Genomic DNA, 16,674 nt, shown 5'->3' with positions numbered 1-16,674 from the left:
TTGTTTTAAAACTATTTTTCAAAGGGAGACCCCCACTATGTTGATACAGGCTCCCTTTCTATGGATGCTTACTTGCACTAATTCATGAGAAATACGTATGCCTCCACACTGAAATTATTTAACAAATGTACTGGTCAGTGGCAACATTCAAGATACATAAAGATAGATTACACTAGTACCTTCAGTTGGGATGAAATCGCACATCCCAGAGAGGGTTAACCCTGATGGTAGTGATATGTGGGCAAACAGAGGTGGGTAAATAACAGCAATGGACATATGGTATTCATAATGGGCTGGAAATCATTGCCAAAGAAAAGGCTAAAAGGTCCATAGTCTGAATTCCATTGGGAAAAAGTGGGTTCCTACTTGAATCTAGTGCTAGCAATGGAAATGGCAGACACTGTAAATGTTATTTATTGAGTGTGGACCTAGCTTCGAGAAGAAACAGAGTGCTTTGCAGAGGTATATAACAATACAGAATCTTATTTGAGGGCTTTTCAGAGTCACAACAGAACAGATATACAGCAGGGGGTAGGATATAGAGGGACACAGATGAAGGGTACAGCTGTAACCGGGTGGCAGGGAGGAGAGGGGCAAGCAGTGTCTAGTGAGTCAGGTGGTGCAAGTTGCGACATGATGGCCTAGGTGGTGAGGAGGAGAGACTCTTTGAAGGGGTGGGTCTTGAGTTATTTTTGGAATTGTAGGAGCGTTGGGGCGAGTCTGATGCTGATGGGAGGAGGTTCCATAGACTTAGAGAGTAGGCAGAAAAGGCTTGTTTTCTGGTCCCTTCTTTTTTACAGCGGTGGATTTCAAGTCGGCACGTGTCCTGTCTTCTGGTGGTGCACTGTCTGCTGGAGATGCTGAGTTTCTCTGCAAGGTAGCTGGGTGACTTGAAGCGACTGTCTTATACATGACGCAGCAAGAATTGAAGGTGATTTGTGCATGCAGTGGAAGCCATTGAAGGTCGATGAGGGCCAGGGGGATGTGGTTGTATCTGCGTAGACCCTTGAGGAGGCATTTGGCCGCACATCGGACACTTCTCTGGGGCACAAGGGAGGATGACAGGAGGTATTTGTGGTGTGCACTGCCCCCCATCCAGGTGGCATAGGACCGGGGCTCGAACAGTATATCTAAAGCTGTCTGGACGGAGGAAGGACTTCACTTTCCGCAGTAGGGAGAGCTGATACCAAGCTGTCTGAGTTTTCTTAGTTATGTGTGTCTTCAAGGAGAGGTGTTTGTGGCTGGGGAACCTGACGGATTTAGCATAGGAGGTGAGTCCTCAGAGTTCATGGTTTATAGCCCGATCTGAATGTCTGGGTGTTCGGTGTTGTTGGTGAGGAGTAGGAATTCGAGCTTCAAGTTTGCAGCGGGCATCCACTGCATGGATGAGTGAGAGGCAGGTTTTGAGCCTATGGATGTCCTTGATGGAGTCGATCTTGAGGTATTGCTGTGTGTCATCAGTTTATTGGTGGATGTGGATGTTGGGTGTGGCTAGGAGAGCTCCCAGCGGCTCCATGTATAGATGGAGCCCTGTAGGACTCTACAGGTGAGGGGTAGCACTGGCCATCTAGAAGAGTACATCTGAACAAAATGCTGGTGGTTGGTGAGGTAGGACTTGAACCAGTGTAGGAGAAGGTTGCTGATCCCCCTGCGCCAATGTAAGGTGTCCATAAGAGAATGTTGGTCTACTGGTGTGTTGGGTTCCACTGGCAGCTGTCAGAAAAAAATATATCTTCAGCTTGCACTCCCAGTGCCAGTAGAGGGGTCTGGCGAGTCATTGGGCTGCCCAAACGAAGGAGCTGAAGCAAGACCCATTTGTGGAGATATCCAGAGTGTCATTGGAAGATTTGTGAGTTTTCGTGGATCATTGGTAGTTAAATAAGGAGGTCACACAAGGTGGTATCCAAGTGGATAGATTTACTTAGGCCAGTTTCCAGTTCTTAAAATGCACACTGAGAGGTAAATTCCCTCAAAGCCAAACTTATTTTATAGTTAGGCAAAAGGGAAAGATCCAAGCAGTAGAGACCACAATGTATCATAAAATGACCTAAACTACTTATTTTCCTTGATGTTAGTAGGGCATGATGTGTTGCTAGTGTGAGGGTTGTGGGAGAACAGGTTGGTGGGCTTCCAAGGAGGATGTCAGCAGATGTTTGGGTTGAATCCGACGTGGGGGCTCCAGATCAGGTCCATGTCCTTGTTGCACCCATACGTTCAAGCTTGCATACCTCAGATAGCAGCATCTTCATCCCATCAGTGTCTAAATTGCCTACACCTGGCCAGCCCTCCACTTCTCAATTACCTGCTTCTTACGCTCTACATCAGAAGACATCTATAGATGCAGAGCAGATACCTCATGTCAGATTCTTAAAGCAGGCAGGCACCACACCTCATTGCTTGGCTGCCATGTCTATAGGATACAGCAGTATAGCTTGACTTATGTCTCAGCAGCAGCTTAGCAGCAGTTTTGCTTTTCAAGTGGTATTGGTGCACAGTGTAGGCCAGAGGGTCACTACAGCACTGGTTCTTCATCCTTCACAGACGTGCAAAAGGAGCAGCACAAATGCACCACCTCCTGACAGCCGCTCTAAGGCTGCTCCTTGAAGTATCTCCCTGTTATCACTACTCTAGATGCTAGAGGATTGATTATATGGATGGTCTTTGAGCGTCTCAATAATGATGAATATTAATACCGGGTTAGGTGGGTGTGGCGGCCTGCCAGCCAATGAGGAGACTCAGAATATGGTCTTTAGCACACTGGGAAATACCTTGCATCAAACCTCCTCCGACAGGGAGGCTACCATCTTCCCTCGCCGGGTAGCAGGAAGTGCATTCCCCCATGCCCCCTACCCATTCCTCCCCACTCCCCTTTTCCACATCTTCAACCCCACCGCCCCATCCCACTTACCTTTTTCTGCCTCATCCCTCTACGGCGCTGGGAACACTAGTGTTCACAGCACGTCGACGGCACGCGAATGGCCACCATGGAAAGGGAGAAGGGACTACTTTCTTCCCGATCCATGGCACCCACCTTTTTTTGTAGTTTTTTCTCAAGTTGAAAAACAGTGAACACCCCATTTCTCAACTCAAGAAAAATAAGTTATTAGTACCCCAGTACAACGGGCCAGGGTACTAATAGTAATATTAGTGCAGGCTTTTACTTTGGCCTGTAACTGATGCTCCCCCTCTAAGGGTTCTATTGCTTAAATAATTTCAGATTTGTATACAGAGTTTCATGCTGGAGTCCTTCTGCTTCTAATTGATCTAATGACCGGTGCAATGCAATTACTAAACAATTTAGCAGTAGTCAATTCATTGACCTTGCAAAGAAAAAAAAAGCTAGGTCGATCCTGTCAGAATTAGTAGCAGCGTCCTACATCATGAACACGGATGTCAGACCAACCAATGTTCTCACTGATTTATCTTGCCATCTACCTATATGACTGCCATAGACAGATTTCAAATTGAGGCATGCACAACATTAGGAAGACAGGAGAGGTGAAAGCAAACAATTTACAACATAACCACCAGATGTATAGACCACTTACCTGGAAATATTGTTCTGAAGGTGTTCTGCTTGGCTGGCATTCTGCAAGTTATTGCACTGTTTGTTATGTTGAGAATTTCACAGGTCTGCCCTACGGAAATCAGAAATAACAGAAGTCTTAGCATTATTTGTATTTTCGTAAAGTGTGGGTGTGTGTGCGAGAGCACGTGCGTGTGTGTTTGTGTGTAAATCACTGGCCAGATACAAAAGGAGGACAGGTTAAAACATTAATTTACCATACCCAAGCTTCAAACAACCTATGCAGCCCAAAAATAGAGACCAGGCAAAGGCTCTCTAGGACGACCACCAACTCCTATGATAGCTTGGCTAAGCTCAAGGTTTAGCCATGCCAGGGGAGCTTGGGGAATGCAGCAGAAGAGGAGCACAAGCAACAAACTTATTGGATAAAGACTGAGGGCATTGCAAAGATTTTATAAACGTATTAACTAGATACTACAAAAGACTGAGTAGCTTATTGAATAAGTTCATAGCAATAAGGGCTCCTTTCCCAATATGGCACTAAAAAAGGGCAGTAAAAGAAATGCAGCCATGTTTTATGTTCCACCATATTACAAGTTTGGAGGGAAATAAGGGGAAATGCTACCAGCAGACAAGTCCAGCATCATTATAGACAGCATGTTTAAGGCATCAACCCATTTCTATCATATAAAGAATGTGAATAATCTTGCTGGTCTATCTGCTTCTCAAGGCAGTGGGCCACGACACCACAGCAAATGCCCTATTTAGTCTCTCTGATTCTGCAAGAAATTCAACCATTATGGACACAATCTTGGACAATAGATGGGGGGTAGGAATCGTCAAAATATTGCTGCTCCAACACCCATCATTTGTTTTCAGTTGTGCCTATAGTTTCCTGGATTGCCTGCAAGACCGCATATTCGGAGGACATCACCACTCCCCAAATAATAATATTGAATTATTGCCATAGAATCTATAAATTCAACATGCTACCTGGAACTTCCTGTTCAGGGTGATGGAGTATTGTGTTTTTTATCACTAATTCACAGTATATGTAACTTTAGTTCATACTCTACCCATTGTTAAAATATGCATCACCAACATCATAACTTTCTCCATAGAGCACCATGCAGAGCCGCCCCGTCACACATACATTTTGTCCTTGCAATAGAGTCGCTAGAGGATTTGGTGAGGCTGTGACATGCACACGGGATGATAGACCTTAGAGTTTATTGCTGGAAGATAATGTCACGTTATGCAAACACTGATCTAATGTTTGTTAAAAAATCATTAACATTAAGAAAGCATTAACTTGGAGCTGATCACGTGGACATTCTACTATTCTACATTCTGCACAATACAGTGGTAGAGAATGTGTGAAGCCTGTGCGCATGGGTTAATATGTCAATGACTGGAGGATTAAATAGGCAGTTGTGCAAAATTCTGTATGCATTTTTCATCTTAAGCGCATTGTTCTAATATATATTTTTAATTGAAATTTGAGCACGGCGAGGTGTCGCTGCGTGGGTTCCTCCCAGGCTCAGTAGATGCTCTAGGGGTTTGTGATTGGTAACCAACCGAAACTTTGTACCCCATACGTATGTGCGGAAGTGATCCACGGCCCATGTGCATGCTAACATCTGCTTTTCAATTGTGGAGTAATTGTTTTCTGATTTTGAGAGGGCCTTGGACGCAAACGCGAGAATATGTTCTTCATCGATCTTCTTTTGCGTGAGCGTTGCTCCTATACTGTATGTGCTGGCATCCGTGGTAATCATGGTCTTCCATTGAGGATTAAAGGGTTGTAGGCAGGGCACATGCATTATTCCATCCTTGATATCATCAAATGCTTTGGCTTGTATGCCTCCCAGTGGTATTACGCGCCTTTCTTGAGTAATTCTCTCATGGGAGCAGTGGTCTCTGAGAAGTTTGGTATGAATTTTGCGTAGTATTCTGAAAGCCCCAAAAACGATCTTAGCTCTTCTTTGCTGGTTGGGGGAGGCGCCTTTACGATTGCTTGCAGTAAGTCTTTCTTGGGACTCATGCCAGCCTTGGATATGGTGTATCCCAGATATTCTACTTCATCCGCCTGCAGTACGCATTTGTTGTAGCGTAGTCGCACTCCTGCTTCTTGCAATTTTGCCAACACTTTGCAGAGAGCTGCATAATATGTCTCCATATCTTCTGCACACATTAATATGTCATCCTGGAAGTAAGAGACATTACCGATGTTTTTCAAGAGGGAGTCCATCATGCGTTGGAATCTAGAGGCCACTGAGGACAATCCAAATGGCATTCTTGTGAATTGATACGTTCCAAATGGTGTGATGAACACCGTGAGGGGTCTGCATTTTTGATGTAAGGTGAGTTGGTGGGAGGCATCCCTCATGTCTAATTTTGAAAATATTTTAGCCTCCTTCATGAGCAAGATCAGTTCATTTATGCTCGGTAGGGGGTAACTGTCCGCCACCACCTCCAGATTTAGGCTGCGTAAATCCATGCAAATGCGCAAGTCGCCGGTATGCTGTTTCTTTATGAGAACCACTGGGCTGAGCCATTCTGAACACTCCACCATCTCTATGGTTCCTTCCGATAGCATCTTGTTGAGCTTTTGTTGTAGTGCAACTCTCGCCATTGCCGGCACAGGTCTCTGCTTGACTGGTACAGCTCCCTGTTTTTGTTTTATTTGTGCGCATATTTTTTGATGCGGCCAGTCGTGTCTGAAAACAATTGTGGCAAATCTTCTTTGCTGATTGAGGTGCCATTTTTGTTTATGGACAGGACTTGTCCCTCCATGCTGGGTTCGAGCCTGATTTGCAGTTTGGCTTAGTCATCACAGTCTAATACTGGTGGTCCATTTTCTGCAAGATACACTAAGGTTCTGGTGACCCTGTCCTTGAATTCCACTGTTGCTCTGACGTACCTCAAAAGATTTACACTGGCACCTCTGTACGCCGTCGGACTGATGTTTGGTTTGTAGGCTTTGACTCTTTCTCTTCCCACTGTCAGGAATGGAGGTTGGGGCAGACGTGGGGTGTTGCATTTCGCATGTTAAAGTGCCTTGGGAGCTGCGGGAAGAAAGGACTACATTTCCCAGCAGCCTTAGCGTGCATCTGTAGTCCTTCCTCGCGCGCGCTGCCAGCTGCCTGTGATTAGGGACAGCTTATTAGTCGGCAACAGCATTATGCAGGTGCAGCTTATTTTGGGAGTTCAGCGTACTTACGGTCGGAGGAAGAAGGAGTTCTCGGTGTGTTTCCCACACTATCATGCTGACAGACTGGGGACAGAGCTTATTTTCGAGCAGGAAGACAGAAACTTTACTGCGACCTCCATTTGGCAGCACATTCTTCGTCCAGGTAGTCCTGTGGGGCTCCCGGACTAAAGATAAGTACGGGAGGGGCTGGAATGAAGTCTGGTTTGCTACGGTCTGAGTCATAAAAGCAAGAAGCCCTTATGAGGCGCCCAGGGGGCATTTATTTACGTCTATGGTTTATGTGCTTGTTTGGAACTTTTGGCCAGAAGTAAAACATGAACTTTAAAAGGGATACTGCAAAGTGGCAGTTAGTACGAGGAGGATATGGAATCCTCGTATCTGGAAGTTATGTGTGGGAGAGTCACAAGTGTTTATGGGCTGATCTAGTGTTGCTAACTAGATTCTGCTGTTGAATATGTTTTGTGTGCTGTTACGTCTTGCTTATGCTTGCCTAAGAGGCCATGTGTGCGTCTTACCATGTTGGGAAACTTCCCATTTGTTTGTTTCATCTCGCTTATGCTAATATGTTATCCATGTGTCCATTTTAAAGCTATACACGTATCCAAGTGTGTCTAACCAGGAAGGAACAGGAGGCAGGTTTATGAGGAGGTTTTTTTCAAATCATGTGTGTGTGTGTGGGTGTTGAGGCACTCAGGTATTAAGTTAATGGAAATGCGTGATAGGTTCATATAGTCTGTGGCAAACATGGTGGGAGGGGTCAATTCATTTGGCTTCTGTGGTTCGGGAGGGAGTGTCGAACTCTCTTCCCTTACAAAGTGTGATTGTGACACCCACCAAGTTTTTGTATAAATTCAAGGGTAGTATGGTGAGGTCGGAACCAGAGTCTGCCATCACTCTTGCTTCATGGCAATTGACTTTAATGGTGCAGTGGGCCTTTTCCCTCTGAGTCGTGACGCTGTTCACCATGAGAACTGTGGCGCATGCTTCTTCATCTGAGTAGGACTCACCTCTGCCTTCTTCGCTCTGGATTGCTTACAGTTTTCATCGCTTTCCACATGCACACCGACATGAAATGTCCATATCTTCTGCATTTTGAACATTCTATGTTCCTTGCCGGGCATTCTCTGCTGTTGGCCAAGTGGCTTGTACTGGTGCACCTGTGGCACTTCAACAGTTCGCGTTTCACTGCTACGTCATTTCTGGCTTTGCGTTGTCCTTTTTCCCTTCTGCCTTTGGATTGTACCCACTGTATTTCAGGTGATTGCGCAGCAACTCCCCACTCTTTGCACCTGCAAGACGTCTCTTCTACCGCTCTCGCAATCTGGATTGCTTTATCCAACACTATTTCTTTCTCAAGAATAAATTTGTCTTGTACCTTTCTGTTTTTCGTGTGGACTATGAGCATGCCGCAGATTCTTTCCTCTGACGTTGCTCCAAATGCGCACAAGACAGCCAATTCTCTTAGCTTGACTACGTAGTCGTCCACAGGTTCTGTCGGTTATTGCTTCCTGCCGTAAAATCTGATTCTGTGTAGTACCACATTTTCTTTACACCAGAATCTCTTGGCCATTCTCTTTTTTGCCTCTTGATAGATGTCATCACCGTCTCCTGTCAGGTTTCTGGGTTCAGGCCTGCAAAAGTTCTTTGCCCTTCCACGCCTAGCGCATTTAGTAACATGGCCTTCTTGCGCCCCACTCGATAGCCTGTTCCACCCATCGCTTCCAGGTAAGTTTGAAATAAAGTCTCTCATTGGAGCCATGGAATAGCTGGCTTGCCTGGGACTTGCAGGAACGATGGTGGTGGCATTGCTCCTTGCATTGTGGAGCAGCTGGGCCGATCCAGTCCTCATCGCCAATTATGTAGTGGCCCTTAAATGATCACAACAGGCCCGAAGGTCTAGTTAGCGTGCTTTTGTTATTTCTTCACACGTAAAACTTTCCTTATGTAATAATCACCTTTCATCATACATTGCAGCATCTATTTATGTGGTTTATGTAGTCCTGCTGGTAGTTCTTGTACTCGGGTGAGTAAAGGACTTTGGGCAGGAGGTTGCAGGGGAGAGTGTATAGCAAGCTGCCACTCCATGGCTTGCCACGCTCAGAATGTCCTAGCTGCTATTCCCACGGGACCTCCTCTGGGACCTGCATAAGGTTCTTTACTCTACAGTACTTTGCACTTTATATGAATTTTAGAGTACTCTAATTGAATATAGTTACATGTCAGAGGCACTTTGTATTTAAATCTGAGACTATTGCGGCAGTACGCTATAGAAGTAATATCTGAATTGCCTTCACAGCATTATACACCTCAAAATATGTGAGAATATGTCCGATCCACTATGATTGCATTTGCATTTACTTAATTGGAAATACAATACAAGTTAAGGATTGAATTTATTGACTGAGCTGTGCATAGCGCAGGGAACCAAATAAAATGATATGTAACCATGTGTTTCCAAATGTTTAAAGATGGTGCTTTGCAATAGCATTACAAGGACCATAACTGCGGATGAAGGACTATGTTTTGTATTTATGTATTCACAGACGAAACGGTGCACATTCTGACGAAGCCCAGGTCTGGGTGAAAAGTGTGTTGTATTTTTCCTTTTATATCCACCTTTGAAGCCGAATAAAACATGTATTTTGGATAACTGGAAGACTGATTTATGTGGTGGAGTGCCAACTCTCTGTGTGAGCTTGGTGAGCCCTGCTTGTTATGGGGCACCAGATTCGGCTGGGCCCCCTCCTGCATTATCGATCTGGGTGGACACAGCAGACAGTGAGTTGGTTTTTCAAACTGGCGCATGGCAAGATAACTTTATCTTGCTGACAATTGTGATCTGTCAGTGGGGGATGTTGGATACTGAGGCTGTGCCTCATTACTCCAATGTTTGCCCCAACATCAAGGGACTAAGCTGATAGAATTTAGATTTTCCCTACTATCGTAACAGAAAGTCATAATTCTATTAAAGACACTGTAAAGACTGGAGGGGGGTTTCTGTACTCCTGCTCTCTATATGGCAGAGTAGAGGCACAGAGCACCCCACCAAGATTCTGTATATGGTAACGTTGGACGAGCAATCAAGGCTTAAGGCTTAAGCTCTCACAAGGTGATGTAGGCTGGTTCTTAAGTGCAGTGTTGTCCCCAAGCACCCGCAAAGGAATGTCCACACACTATGTTAATGAAAACACAGTCCTTTATATAAATAGGCACAAGTTATGTACACAATCACAATAACACACTTTGTGCTCAAGTTAATCTAAAATGGTAAATATATACAGTTTCTATGTGGTACCACAATTACTCTTTGATTCCATTAAAATACATCAACTGTACTCAGTTAAAATGTCATACAAATCAGTTAATAAAGTGAACCAACAATAGACATAGGAGGAGAGCAGGTTGGTTAAACAATAGGCAGAATACTGGCCCCTACCCAAGACACAGTGCTGTGTGAGGATCCCCCCACCTGGGCAACCTGTAAATAAAGATATAATACAAGCACAGTCCATATATTGTTTAGATGAGTCTTATTTCCTTCTAAATAGTTCTACCACTCCGATGTACCTGGAATAGCAGAGTTCGACGTCGGGTCGTTGACAATCCTTTTGAGCAGACTCCCTTTAAAGCAGGAGCCACGGATCGTAGAGATCCCACGAAGAAAAGGGTGAACAAAGGGGTTGAGGCAGCAGCTTCGGTCCTGGCGGTGCTCATTGATGATCGGTCGTGGATGTCCTGCGAAGATGAGGCATGCAGTGCTCCTCGGCGACGGTAGTTCGTTGCCTCAAAGAGTTACTGAAGAACTTTGGCCCAGCATGGCCGTCGAGTTGTCAGCGTCTTTGTAGTCTTCGGGTGGCAGGAAACCCACAGGTGGATTCTCCTCGGTTCGTCGGCAGCCTTGACTTTTCTCCGGTGGGGCAAAGTGGTCATCGGTGATAAGCAAGGGTGTCCTTGTTTCAAAGTGTTCTTAAGCAAGGGAGAACTGCGGCTCCGGCGGCGATGGTGATGGACTTCAATGTCCGGGCTCTTCGCTTTGTGATTCCGCTGCGGTCCCTGTCTCCGGTTGGCAGCCTTTCGAGGACTGACTTCCAGGGCGCTTTTGGCGAAGGTTAGCTTGTGCACGATGGTCCCTCGTAGCGTGGGAAGAGGTCTCCTAGCCAGGTCCTCTCTTGGATCAGTTCTTGAAGGCACAGCAGTTTTCAGATTGCATCGATAGGAACAGAGGTTCACCTTCCAGCTCGGCTTTGAGAGAAGCATCAACTTCCGCTTCTGAACAATTTCCATCAGTGTGAGGTCCCCAGATATGCTGTTTGGCCTCTCATTCACTCTGCTGGGTCACACTCAGGCAACCAAACATCCAGAAGGGCATTCATGCAGGCAGGCAGCCAATCAGGCTCACAGTGCATTCAGGCCATTCTCCTCCCTCCAGACCCTCACAACAAGGAATGTGTATTGGGACAAGTACCCAGCCATTCAGCACTCCACACTGCATTCATTCCAGTTTCGGGCAGGGCTGTCTCAGTCTTTATGTCACATACCAGAAAATAGGCATCTATAACATGAAGTGCATATTGGTCATACACTCCATTCACCCAGACCCTACCACAAGGGTGTACCCACAACATACAGTCATTGGGAAGGCTCCAGCCAGTCTGGCCTGGACTTCCCCACAATACCATATATGGGACATCCACCCGACAGACTGTCAGGGGGTAGGGACAGAGTCAGGGCTTCCCAGGACTTTGGGCAAAACAAGGTAACAGGCAATAGAAAGCAAGAGGCCACAGGGGCCATCTTGTCTTCTATCAGGAATCAATTTATTCCAATGGCAGGGCCTGGGTATCCCAAAATGGAGGATACTCAGAGCACCTCTCAAATTCAGCATGGAGCTGCCATCAGCCCATACCCTGCTCTGCGGGCCACACACAGGTGCCCAAAAACATACACTAGGAGTACAGGGCTGTACTCTCACCAATGGGTGCCATAAGGGTATCCCAAGGGTCTGTACACCAAACTAAAAAGAGGAAGAGCTGCACTGCCAGGAGTCCCACATGGGCTCCTGTGCAGGACATAACACATAACACACATGATAAAAGGACTACAGGACAAGGGACAAGGACATGGAGGCCCTGTCCCTCCACTGCATTTCCAGCATCACAGACAGAGAGATGAAGGATTATCCCACCCAGGCAATCACTCTCCCAGCGTTTGGCTTTCAATCAATATTAGTATGTCTTGTTCTTCATGCAGCTGCAGAGCTCTAGTAAGTGGGCTTGTGAGGTGGCTGGATAAGCTTGTTAGTTATGCAGTGTTTACCGGTTGCGACCCCAGTTCGAGTTGGTGGCAGCGGAAGAAAGAGGAAGTGTTCCAGCCAGACAGGGATGGTCTAGCCTCAGATGGAGCAGGTTGGATGGACTGTTTTTTATCCAATCAAGTTAAAACTACAAGAAGTATATATATTTCTGGATGTTATCATTTTTTTACTTGTATTGCTTTGTTTTAGAGTTGTTTTCAAAGCTGCTCGAGAAGTAAAGAGTCGAGTTGAGCATAATCCTTTTCCTCTGTGTCTTTAATAGAGTTATGACTTTCTGTTACGATAGTAGGGAACATCTGGGCCAGGAAAATTTTAATTCCCGAACAGGCTATATTATTTGAAGGGCAAAATTAAGCTGTTCAGTGCAGTGAAACTGCCCAAAGTGTGATGCTCAATATGTGTATGTCCTGTCCTGCACTTGGTTCCTTCTGGCAAATAGTGTTAATTTCTCTATCTAATATTGTGGATATGTCTTTAGTACCTGAGCCTGCCTCCAGACTTCTGGGTAATGTGGCTGGTGTGCTTGTTGCAAAGTGCAGGTTGCTTAATCTTGGCTTCTTGATAGCCACGTCTTGTATCCTCAAAAATGGTTGTTGAAACATACCCCTATGGAGGACGCATGTGGGACTTGCTCTCTGCCCTCAATAATGTGCGGCATATGCTTCTTTGTAGTCTCCTAAGAGCAGACTGAGATATATGAACGGTACCGCAAAGAAGAGACAAACCAGTACGCGGGTTACTCAAGAGCTGCTAGAGGCCTTGGAAAAGCAAGGGGTGAAAGCACAAGCTGGAATGAGAGGTTCTGAGACCCTCTGAGGAGACTGCAAGTCGGGGACCCCCACCCATATGTAAGTCAAAGTACAAGAGGGACTGGGACACCAAGAATAACCAAGAGAGAGACAGAGAGAAAAGAATGATATGTTTGTCAGGAGAGTGAACCAAGCAGATATGATAATGAACTGTGAGTCTATGACCCGCACCCATATGAGAGACAAAAGTCTAAAGTAATGAAGAATAAGAGGGTCTGGGACCCTGTGAGAGAAAGAAAGGCCTCCATGAGAGGACAGTGGCTTGTCAGGAGAGTGAACCAAGCCGTTTTGAATATTGTGAGTCTGGGAACAAGGGGTCAAGAACCCTAGAACTAAAAAGGATTAATTAGAAGGAATTCTACACTTGGTGGGGAGTGTGCTAAGTTGGTGGGATAAAGAACTGTGAATCTGAGAAGCATATCCTTGTGAAGTGATTATTGGCATTTACCCAAAAGGATATGGGGCTCAGAAGCGCAAAAGGAAGGAAAGTAGAACAAGAAGCAGTCTAGGGGAAAAGAGTACGATCTTAACCTTGGAATCTTATATTTCTTAATATTGTTTATTTCATCAGATTTGATTACCAAAGAGACTGGGACATTTCCTGTTGGCTGGAACTACCTTGAACACTTTACTTTGAAAAGAGATCATCCTTGCACAGTTTATTTAAGTTAATAATGTTAGGGACAGGGGTGGGCTTTGAGACACGGCAGTGATGGACTTTTTTGTTTTGGACATCCTGACCATTTCACTAGTTTTCTTTGAGGCAGGGAAACCCCTGTTAGCTCTAGGGACAGAGGAATTTCCCAATCCATTCTTGATCAATAAAAGTTGCACCCAAAAATATGGCACCATTGTGTCTGAGCCTTATTTCTGCACCCTAAAACTATATAGGGCCTCATTTTCAGTTAGGCGGAAATTTGGCAGTAAATCCACCAATAAATTGCCCTAAGGAATTACTGTTACCGCCACTTGATCAGGCGGAATTTCCACCTGATTACAAGTGGTGCTGGTGATGTAATTCCCCATTTATTTCCGGTCCATTGGTCCAAATGGGGCTTTTTTGCGGAATTACTGCAGCAGAATTAAAGCTGGAGTAATTCCGCCAATTCTGCCGATTTTTCAGTGTTGAGAGGGAAGATTTACCTCTAGGGTTTTCCTGGAGGTAAGTCCTCCACTCAAAACCCAACCTCATAATTTGGTGTAGTGGTAAAATTGGTAGTAACCCAGTTACCGCCAATTTCACCACTTCCCGCCTAACTCGTAATGAGGCTGAAAGTTCTAATGTTTCTTAATCAAATAATGCAAACTGGTCATGACAGAGAAAATTGATGCATTACTTGGTTTGTTGCAAAACATCAACACAACAAACCATCAAACTAAATTGTTTATAGCAGACAGAGCAGGCTGTGATAAACAAGAAGTGGTGCAGCCAGGCAAGCGTTGTTCTGTCTTGCTCTCTTTTTTCTATAACTTTTTTATTTCATGATTTTGCTTCAATTCAAAGGTAATACAAGAACTCTGCATTTTATAGGTCTCTGAGTGTACTAAAATGTTCAATTACTGATCTACAACATGCTTTGGTGAATGAGCCTTGGGTTCAAAATTTCATGCCATGCTCAAAGGTGTACTTACCTCCAACAAGTACTAAAGCTGGCGAGTCTGTCTGATCAAAGAAGTTTCCGGTAACTGTTAGTATGGTACCACCTTCAACACTCCCTTCAGAAGGTGAAACTCCAGTGATCTCTGGGAAAAACACAATGAAATTGCAAATGTGAATGTAGAATAGCTAAGTGGATTACTTCCTGACAAATCAGATCAAGAGTTAAAGGTATTTTCCGCAGAATAGCGCGTGTAAAAAAAGGAGAAAACTGTTCTTGATTCACTGTTTACACTTCGAAATCAGAGAATCCTACATAAAGACGATTCTCACAGACAGTCTTCTTTTCATATAATAAAATGATTTTTAGATATGCACGGATCACTAGTGGCAGTATAAAAGATAATGGTGTCCCAGCCAATATGGTTATTTCAATCATGTGTGGGAAGGTAGAAAGACTGTGGCTTCCCGTGGAATAAGAAATACAATGTTACGAAATGAAACTGTTAAGTCATTTAAACCTAGGGGGTTTCCTAAATCAATGCCATATTTCTTACTATCTCGCTCTACAATGTTGATGCACTGAGGTATTGTTTAACTTATCTACCATCTTCACCAAGGACAGGGTTCCAAGGATATTACTCTGCTTTAATTGGAATATGGACCAAGGGTTTTCGATTGGAGCAGGTAACATATTTGCCAAGTTGTTCCTCTGGTTAGGTACCTGTCTTGGTACGTACTTGGAATCAAAGATGGCGGATTGCCACCAAAATAGAAGATATCTAAATATTTGTGAGTTTTTAGGACAAAGAGTTTTTCAGTAGAACAAAATGTGCACAAGCTGATAAACTGCCTTGTGGTACTGCCTTGTGATACTTTATGTCCATTCCCTTTTTTTAATGAGTGTCCTTTTCAAAAAAAGGCAACACACTTTTTCCCAATGTTTGTTAGCATCATAAAGCATGTGTTGGGGAGAGCACAACCCCAAGGGTGGAGCAGAATCTCCACATCTGCAGTGGTGGACATTTTGCAGGATTTGGGATAGATGAAGAACGTATATTTCAATTTTTACACTTTGGGAGGTCGGTACCCACAGCCTTCATCGCAAATCTTCAAAAACCTACATTTTATTATTTTCTGTCCAATCGTTTTGCTGCCAACTTCTCTCTGCTTTTCCTGTTCCGACTGTAGCCTTGATGTTATCTTTGATCCCTCTCTATCCTTTCAGACACACATGCCAAATCTCTGTTTGTACCTGCCCTTTGCAACTTTTTAATCTTTGCCCAGTATGTCCTTTTTTCTCATGCTCATTAATTCTTATGTTTTCTCTTCTTGATTGCAGCTCTTCTCCTTCACAACGTCAGCCCTCCATTTTTATTGATCTCACTCCTTTATCTTCACTCTATCACTCAAATTCCACAATGCTTGTGTGCTTCCCTCTGCTGGATCTTCTTTTCAATTTCTGCACCAATATTCTTCCCCCTGTTTTGCGTTTAAAAGAGTGTATGGTCTTTCCACTTCCTTTCTCCCCTCACTTATAACACCTGTCTGCTTTCTTCCCTTCTCCTCACAGTTTTTACTCTTTGGCCAAGACCTGCTTTGCTCCTGCTCTCTTTGCTGTTCTCTTTTGCCACTTGCCACAAAGATGTGGAATTCCAATCTTTGCTCGTCTCACTTTGCTTAGTTTTTCAGTTTTGGCTATAATTGGGAACTTCTTGTTTTTTTATTTTTTTTTATTTATAGTTGTATTTAGTTTAAAATTCTAAACTTTTACAACATTTAGATATAATGCAAAGATATATATCATCCCAAGATTCCAAACATACATAATATTGTCTCATAGAAAGTGGAAAGAAATGCACATTCATAGGTACGATGTGTAAAACGTTTTCTTAGAACCCATCTAAAAACATTGTCCTAGTAGACAGATAGTCCACATAAAAACTAGACATACATACATAGGAGATCGCACAGTGTATAGCGTATTGTGCAAATAGCAAGATATTTTACAAACAATAAAAATGTAATAAAATATAAGCAAGTTATCGTCAGTGCGATCGTTAAAAATACTCCACATACGAGTATATGTTTTTAAAACAAACAAAAAACAACATTAATACGAACAGAAGAATGTGCATTCTGCCTTTTACAAATATAACCAGGATGATCATCAAAAAAAGCATGACAGGTTAGAAAACACACAGGTCTATCATT

At 44.1% G+C, this 16,674-nt stretch overlaps 1 protein-coding gene across 1 annotated transcript in view; it reads right to left on the bottom strand.

The window, feature by feature from the left end:
• LOC138498336 (fibrocystin-L-like) overlaps positions 1 to 16,674 on the bottom strand; it is a 339,059-nt gene that overhangs the window by 298,050 nt on the left and 24,335 nt on the right. Inside the window, exons 2-3 of the mRNA XM_069622135.1 lie at positions 14,496 to 14,606; positions 3,549 to 3,638 (exon numbers count right to left, since the gene is read on the bottom strand). Of these exons, the coding sequence (XP_069478236.1) occupies positions 3,549 to 3,638; positions 14,496 to 14,606 (201 nt within the window). The remainder of the gene's footprint in view (positions 1 to 3,548; positions 3,639 to 14,495; positions 14,607 to 16,674) is intronic.

This window comes from Ambystoma mexicanum, chromosome 5q (genome assembly GCF_040938575.1).
Source record: "Ambystoma mexicanum isolate Mex_15411 chromosome 5q, UKY_AmexF1_1, whole genome shotgun sequence".
NCBI lineage: Eukaryota > Metazoa > Chordata > Amphibia > Caudata > Ambystomatidae > Ambystoma > Ambystoma mexicanum.
This window is presented reverse-complemented; position numbering and strand designations above follow the sequence as displayed.